Source organism: Etheostoma spectabile, chromosome 1 (genome assembly GCF_008692095.1).
Source record: "Etheostoma spectabile isolate EspeVRDwgs_2016 chromosome 1, UIUC_Espe_1.0, whole genome shotgun sequence".
Lineage (NCBI taxonomy): Eukaryota > Metazoa > Chordata > Actinopteri > Perciformes > Percidae > Etheostoma > Etheostoma spectabile.
Window position 1 is genome coordinate 18,919,152 of NC_045733.1, and position 8,423 is coordinate 18,927,574.

Consider the following 8,423-nt stretch of genomic DNA (forward strand, 5'->3'; position numbering starts at 1 on the left):
ACACACACACACACACACACACACACACACACACACACACACACACACACACCATGTCTGTGGCAGAGCTGTGTTGAGGGAGAGAGTGAGCCCCGCCCTTTCTCCCTGATCAGCCCTAATCAGATTGTCTTCAACTGGACTCATGGGGTCTTGGCTGTGTCCCTCCAGAGATTTCCCCACACAGTTCGTCCTTTATTCCCACAGGATGTTTTCCTCACGCCAGCCAATGCCGCTTTGGTTTTTGAAGCAATAACGTTTTTGTTTACCTTTGTCCTAACTTTTGCCTAATAATGAGGAGGCTCTGCCTTTCCGTGGATAGTGGAAATGACCTGTTTGATTTCTCTGGTTGTGTTTATCCAGTGTGCCGATACGCCTGCCACAGAAAGTGTTGCCAGAAGATGACCACCAAATGCAGCAAGAAGGTGAGTCGCCCATATTGTGTCCCATGACACTAATTGTTTTGCTGTTGGGTTATTTACAGCAGCAAGTTTTATTTGTGCCACCTAATACACTGGCAGTGATAGTTTGTTAAAGACTGTACCTAACGGGCTGAGAATATATTTTTCTTTGGAACATTACCAATTCCTGTTAGCATTTTGAAATATGCATTTGGGGCTGTGTGCATGTGTGTATAAAGACAACATGCCTACGTGTTTAACAGAGTATTTTGTGTTTGTGTCGGAACAGTTTGATCCAGAGCTTTCCTCCAGACAGTTCGGAGTGGAAGTTTCTCGTCTGACTAATGACGAGAGGACGGTGCCTCTGGTAGTGGAGAAGCTCATCAACTACATTGAGATGCATGGTCTCTACACCGAGGGAATATACCGAAAATCTGGCTCAACCAACAAAATTAAGGAACTCAAGCAGGGACTCGACACAGGTGAATGATGCCAGCTGGCTTTTTAAAACTGCGAAACCTGGGTGGGATAGGAATAACTGTGATTACTAAATGTGGGTTTGGTTTGTCTGCATTCTCCTTGTTGACACACAGATGCCAACAGCATGAATCTGGACGACTACAACATCCATGTTATCGCTAGTGTTTTCAAGCAGTGGCTCAGAGACCTGCCTAATCCTCTGATGACATTTGAGCTGTATGAAGAGTTTATACGACACATGGGTAAGTGATCAACATCAACTATTCTGTCCACAATAACATTTTATTATTGCGTAGAGGAGAAGAGGTGTTTGTTTGCTGAGACAGTAAATGGTCATGTGCCTGTGAAAATGTCTCCTCAGCTTTGCAGGATAAAAAGGATGCGATCAGAGGAGTGTATTCTGTTATTGACCAGCTGAGCAGAACTCACCTAAACACACTGGAGCGTCTCGTATTTCATCTTGTTAGGTACAAATCTGTTCCTATGCTAATCTTAGAGTAGGATCAATACATTAACTGCTTTATATCCTCCCTGATGGACTGTTCTAATACTGAATTCATGCTTTAGGGTTGCCTTGCAAGAGGATACAAACCGTATGTCAGCTAATGCCTTGGCTATAGTTTTTGCTCCCTGTATCCTGCGCTGTCCTGACACCATTGATCCAATGCAGAGTGTCCAGGACATCGGCAAGACGACAGCGTAAGAATACACTTCATGTCTGAATAAATTCTCTGCCTTTGCTAAAGGCAGGGGTTCACAAAGGTTGGGACGGGAGTGGGTCTTCAACTGTGTTAGATATGGAAACAATTAACAAAACTCTTTTCAGAGCTGATTTTGTGCCTTAGCCCTGACCACGATACTATTATTTAAATAAAGTATGGTTAATTTGGCTTGCTTTGCTGCAGATTTCCTGAGTAGCGGTTTAGAAAGATTATGGGATTTGTTTTCTGTTTCCAAAAATGTGAGAACCACGTGCCTAAGGGAACATGTGACAATCATACTGTACTGTATAAATAGGAAAGAAACATTGCCGTGCAATGTACTGTATATCCAGTCCTTCTGAAATGGTTTTGTGTCCCTCCATAGGTGTGTAGAACTTATCATTTGTGAACAGATGAATAAGTACAAAGTTCGACTTAAGGACATCAATAGCCTGGAATTTGCTGAGAATAAGGCCAAGTGCAGACTGACCCTCATTCGACGGTCGATGGTAAGATCGGATAATATGATGAATACACCTAATCCCACGGTTATCAGATGAATCACGTGTTTACAGTGACTCATTGCTACATATACCTGACTGAGCCACCCTAAAAACTCCCTGATTTCCCCCTTTGTGAGCTGTTTTTTTCTCCTCTCCAGATACTCCTCCCTAACCTGTCCTTTCCTTTACCCAGAAACCCATACTAATAGCTGTTAGATTTGTGAGCATAGCGCGCACTATGGTATGTATACACACACCGTGGATTACATGTCCAAACTATCATCCAGCGGTGATGTTGTTGTGGTACCCGATCACTGCATAGTGTCATCTCTTTAAATGTTAACACTTGTCTTCTCCATCCCTAAAGCATGACTCATCACTTCACTGTGTTTCTGCTTCTGTGTTCTGTAACTGTCTCTTGAGGATGAAAGTCAGGATATAATGCAATCATGCATCTTGTGAACAGCTCATTGCATGAGTGAACTATGGTCTCAAAAAATATAAAAAGCAAGTCTTCTTTAAAAACAATTCTAGAGTTTGTGCACAAATAAATTGCCTTTATTTCACAAGACAATATTTAAAATGACCAACGCGTTGCAACCTGAAGACACCACATAGCTAGAAAGGCAGCAAATAAGTTGCTAGAATTGACAGACCTTGATACTGCACATTTAAACTGACCTTTATGACATTTTGGCATTACTTATCCCTCTTCTCTTTTGCTTCTCACTGTCGTTCTAAGCAGACAAATGCAGCTAAAAAGGTAAAGTTTGTGTATCTAGGTGTATCTACCTTTTTGTGCTGCTGTGTGAGTGAGTAGCTGCTTACTAACAGTGGTGAAATGTAATGTATATGGCAGCATCATTTAGTGCTCGGCAGCTGCTTTTTTAATGTAATACAATTGGGATATTCACATTAGTGAGAACATCTGCCCTTCTGTGTTTCACAGGGAAAAGGTCATATACAGCGACTAAGCTACCACACACCTTCGCCTCCAGTAAGTCCCCGGCTCCCATCTGTGGCTCACCCCATGATAGAAGAGAGAGGTGGTGACGAGGGAGAGGACTCGTTTGCTCAAGTCTCAGAGCATCAGCAGGCAGCCATGCAGCAGGAGGAGAGAGTGCTGACAGAGCAAATTGAAAGCCTGCAAAAAGAGAAGTAAACACCCTCACTGCACTTAAAATGTTCTGAAAATGTTCTGTTTAAATAACTCCAGCTTATAAAACCATGACCCTGTGTATCCAAACAATAATTGGTAACTGAATTTACAAAAGTAACAGTAAACTGTAAATTTGCCTTTATTACAACTGTTAGCTGTGTCTTATCATGTGTGTTCAGCTCATTTGTTAATCTAAATAATGTTTGCCTCTGCAGAGAGGAGTTGACTTTTGAAATACTGACTCTGGAGCCACGAGCATCAGATGATGAAACCCTGGAGTCAGAGGCTTCCATCGGTACAGCTGACAGCTCTGAAAACCTTAATGTGGACATGGAGGGAGCAATTTCTGACTTCTCTGGTATGTCAGGGAAATGCAGGAAATCCCATCTCACCTTTTAGTTTGCTGTTTTTCATGTACAATCAGAGACAAAAGATTAAAATTAACTTGCCATGTCTTTGCCTTTCATTGCAGAGAGAGGTCCAGTCTTGACTCCCCCGTGGCCTCGGAGAGCCGACATGACGAGCCCCCGACGGCACGGTCTCCGCCGGCAGCCTGACTCCCTGGACTCTGTGGACTCTTGCTCCAGTGTTTCCTCCTACTCTTCCTCATCACACTTCCAGCCATCATCCTCTTCCTCCTCTGCCACCACCCGGCGCTTTCGTTTCCACTCCAAGTCTCCCACCCTGGGCTCGGGTCCAGCCCAGGCACAAGCACAGGTCCAGGCTGTTAATGCATCTCAAGCCTCCCGTTCAGACAGTATAGACAGTAGCCCTACAGGAGATCAGGAAGTTGCGTATGACGAAAGGCCCCAATTTACCAGCCGAGGCACCTTCAATCCGGAGAAAGGCAAACAGAAACTTAAAGGGGCCAAGCATTCAACTCTGAGGCACTCCAGAGAAGGCAGTCGGCAAGGCAGGGACCCTCCAGATATACCACAGCAGCTGGTAGTGTATGGCAGTAATGAATTCATGGTATGAAGAACACTGCACCACCAAATCACTCCCTATCTAACCCCCTAGCAGGTGTATATGTTCTCAATGGGAGGTAACGCAATGGCGACTGATCTCCCCTCCTCAAAGCACTCTTTGCCTTTCTTTCTTGAAGTCTGCAAAGAAGTGTCCCAAAGTGCCGTGTACCGTGTTTCCATCTCCAGAGGGGGGAGATGTTGGGCAGAGGGACAGGAATCAGTGGAAAGGCTCCTTTTCTGTGGACTGAACTGCCACCCATGCTCTCACAGTGCCTTGGGCAGCTCTTTACTCAGCGCCAAGAGGGGAGGCACTGAGCAGGAGGACAGAGAAAAGGGAATGTGGGAACGTGCAAAAGACCATGCAACATCAGAGAATGTTATGAAGCCGGAAAGCTGAAGCAGTGTGAACAGTAAATAAGAAGAAATCAGGCAATGTCAAGCGTCACGGATGTTACAGTGAACTTAAAGCTCACAATTATTAGCTGCTTTATGAGTTTACAGTTTATAACAATCAGTGTAAGCAGTGGTTGCTTTGTTACTGCAAATTTATTTTTCCCTTATTTAATAAGTTTTAATGTCACAGAAATTCTCTATAGCATTTAATATACAGGTATAAATACTGTACAAAGCCGGAACCCCAGCCTCTGCTGGGTAGTTGAAGTCATATTTATCTTTAATATTTTTTTTTGGAGTATCTTGGACAGAGATGTATGGATTGGGATTGGGATTGGGATTGGGATGGTGGGATTGGGATGTGTGGTGTGTGTGTGTGTGTGTGTGTGTGTGTGTGTGTGTGTGTGTGTGTGTGTGTGTGTGTGTGTGTGTGTGTGTGTGTGTGTGTGTGTGTGTGTGTGTGTGTGTGTGTGTGTGTGTGTGTGTGTGGTGTGTGTGTGTGTGTGTGTGTGTGTGTGTGTGTGTGTGTGTGTGTGTGTGTGTGTGTTCAGTTCTTGAGTATCTTGGACAGAGATGTACGGATTGGTGGATGATTTGTTTGTGTGTGCCTAGCGTTTATGCGTGACTGTGGATATGTGTGAGAAAGAGAAAAACCACTTCATGTGTTTTACGTTTGTGCTGCTTTTTCCCCCTTACAAGGGAAATACCGCCATCAAAGGGACCAAGTCAGCTGGCGTGTATTCGAGCCAAAGGGGATCCCAGCTCTGTAACGAATGATGGAATTTGTATGAAAACCCTGCATTCACTGCTTAACAGCCATACAAGAGTTGTAATCGTACAGTACAGCTCATATGTACAGTATAGTTCAATTCTACTCTTGAAACCTATTGTCACCTCCCGACTCCCAAACCCATCCTCACCTCCTGTCTCTAAAGTGTTTGCTCATTAGCAACCAAGAAAGAACATAAAATCAGTATGTCTTCTGTCTTTATTATTGTTTGCTTTTTATCATTCAAGTGTATTTTTTCCACATTGTCTATTGTCATTTTGCAGCCATGTCAAATTCCACAATTTGTCCACCGTGAGTACATATTAGAAAATAGGCTTTTTTCACCACAGATATTAGTAATAACATTAATATTGGCTTACTTTTATTCCCTGTCAACCATGACCGTGAGCCAGCATGCACAAACCCAGGACCCTGAAACTGAAGAAGCTAAATGGAATTCAGCCCTCATACTTTTATTATTTACGCTATGCTTCTCCTACTGTGACATATATCAAAATGTATTATATTAAAAAGACGCAGTAACACTAATTAATCAGTAATATCTGATCAAAAGGAAGGATTTTAAAAATAATTTAATAGGTTAGTTGCAACGATCCATGGGCTATGATACCATAAACCATTATGATACATACCAGTACAATTAGCAAGGGTGGAGGTATGGGGACAGACTGGGAACTCTGCCCTTCAATTTTTAAGGGAGACCACATGTAACACATTATTTCTTTTCCAGATGAAAGGTTAAGTTTATGATTCAATCCACTACAGTCTTACTTGGTCCAGGAGACCAGTAGCTTACAGTGGCTAATGTTAGCAAACTAGAAATTGTTGTGTAATTTTCTGACTTATGACTCCTCTCTACGTGTACTACTGTTACACTACATTTTAGCCACAGAGGCCATTAAGTAAAACTTTCAAAGGCTGACTTTAAGGAAGAGGCGGAAGTGTCTTCTGATAAATATGCATACATTACATAATTACATAGATTCTATTACATAGATACATATTATTTGCTGTATTTTAATAGCATTACACTTCCCGAACAGTGTGTATATTGTAACAAATATTACAAAGTTAGTGGCAAGGTTTTGATGTGTCTGATTGCATTTCATAATCTTTGATAACCATGGGTTTCATGGTATAGTTAATGGCGTGTCATAGCTTTAGGGATCTGGTGTCTCCTTCAATCAAATGATTTGCTTCTGTCCATGTAAGTCATGTAACTGTTGAATTTAGAAGAGCAGAAGTGAATCAACCCCGGGGTCATGTATTGTGCCTTTTTGTCACAAAAATAACCATCTACTATAGTTGGTGGCCCATTTTCCACCTCTGGTATAAATAGATATTGGCTTTTCAATTATAAACCTTATGAACTTCTCCTACAGCTGTTGAAACTCACCATACCTCGTGTGTAGCCTAAAGAGAGCCGACATTCTTCATTTTGTTTTCATTTACATTTTGCATAGTCCATTTGTTTCTTCCCCTTTAAATATTACAGTCAAAATCAAAGTCAAAGTGTGCAACAGCTAAAAGGGGCACACTCATAAAATGTAATGAGACCAGGTGTAATAACAACTTGCCAACCTTAGAGGGGTGTTGTAAAAAATCTGTTTTAATCCTCCACCTGTAATTAAAGTGGGGGGAAAATATTTTATTTTGGAGGGCTTACAACCAAATGTAGTCTCTGTGCTACACTGCCATAATGAAGCTAAGATGTGGTTAAGTCAAAATATCTCTTATTGTAAATAGCCTTAAATGTAATGCAACCTTCTGCATTATTACCCTTATGCACCATAATGTCATGTTTGCCATCTAAACATGCATCAGCAGGAAGCTGGGTTAGTAAAAACAACAGTGTTTTTTTTTGTTTTGTTTTTATAGAGCATATTATTTAAGCAAGAGGCACAACATAATTTTCAAAGATATAAGGCTAAAAGCAGTGGTGGAATGTATTTAAGTACAATTTTGAGGTACTAGAGTATTTCCATTTTATGGTACTTTATACTTGTAATCCACTACATTTCAATGGGGTAAATATTGTACTTTTTCCTCCACTACATACACTATATATACACTACATTTTAAAGCTTTAGTTACTTTGCAGATTTAGATCAGTAATATGAACTAATAAATAATGATCATAGTTAAGCTACCCAGCAGTATATAAAGCAATGAAAAATAAGCCTCACCTTTACTGGCTTCAACAGTAAAGTGATCGATACATTCACGCGTTAATAATTATAATATATTTTTCCTTTGCAGGATATTTTTATACTGTGGTATTGATACTTTTAGTTAACTAGAAGATCTAAGTAGTTTTTCCACCTCTGACTAAAAGTCCACGACAAGACATCGCTGCATGGCAATAAAGTGTAAAACAATACAACATAATAAAATAATCATCAAATTAATAGAACAACAACCTTTTATATGGTATGATATACCAAGCCTATGGAATTTCCATTTTCCTAGGTAGCCTGCTTCCGACCCAGATTAATCAGAATCAGAATCAGAATCAGCTTTATTGACCAAGTATGAAGACACATACGAGGATTTTTCCTTTGGAGCATAGTTGCTCACAATGTGCTTACACATTCAAAACAAACAAACAAACAAACAATATATACACACTGATATGTACATATTCTAAACAGAAACAATGTAGAGAGATGAGTGCAATGAAGAGTCCAATAAAAATTATTTAAATGTGGAACATAGTGCAAAGGGTACTTCTATTACAATATGAACAGTATGAACAGTATGAACAACAGTATGAACAGTTCTGAAATAGGAAATGAGAATGATGAATAAAATAATGAAATAATAAACCCATATTCCCACAGCACAATACGGTTTTATAAAGCTCTCACATACGTTTAACCCAACAGACTGAATCTTATTTCAAGTTAAACAATTGACATAATTTCTTATAAAATAAAGAAATATATCGATTAATTGATTAGAAATAACTTCCGGACAGCCGCCTGGTGACGTGAGCCACCTATCGAGCGGCGCATGCGTAGAGGCTCAGGTT

At 40.7% G+C, this 8,423-nt stretch overlaps 1 protein-coding gene across 10 annotated transcripts in view; it reads left to right on the forward strand.

Moving 5' to 3' along the window:
• Nucleotides 1–5,593, forward strand: part of myo9aa (myosin IXAa) — a 122,126-nt gene extending 116,533 nt beyond the window's left edge. For 6 of the 10 annotated variants that reach the window (XM_032522615.1, XM_032522681.1, XM_032522633.1 and 3 more), the window contains 10 exons: nt 361–422; nt 688–880; nt 992–1,120; nt 1,240–1,345; nt 1,446–1,577; nt 1,965–2,088; nt 2,825–2,845; nt 3,032–3,240; nt 3,457–3,599; nt 3,714–5,593. In XM_032522615.1, coding sequence (XP_032378506.1) covers nt 361–422; nt 688–880; nt 992–1,120; nt 1,240–1,345; nt 1,446–1,577; nt 1,965–2,088; nt 2,825–2,845; nt 3,032–3,240; nt 3,457–3,599; nt 3,714–4,219 — 1,625 coding nt within the window. In that variant the 3' untranslated portion in view covers nt 4,220–5,593. The remainder of the gene's footprint in view (nt 1–360; nt 423–687; nt 881–991; nt 1,121–1,239; nt 1,346–1,445; nt 1,578–1,964; nt 2,089–2,824; nt 2,846–3,031; nt 3,241–3,456; nt 3,600–3,713) is intronic. The other 4 variants (XM_032522644.1, XM_032522652.1, XM_032522700.1 and 1 more) reach the window with 2 other exon arrangements.
• Nucleotides 5,594–8,423: the final 2,830 nt, after the last annotated feature.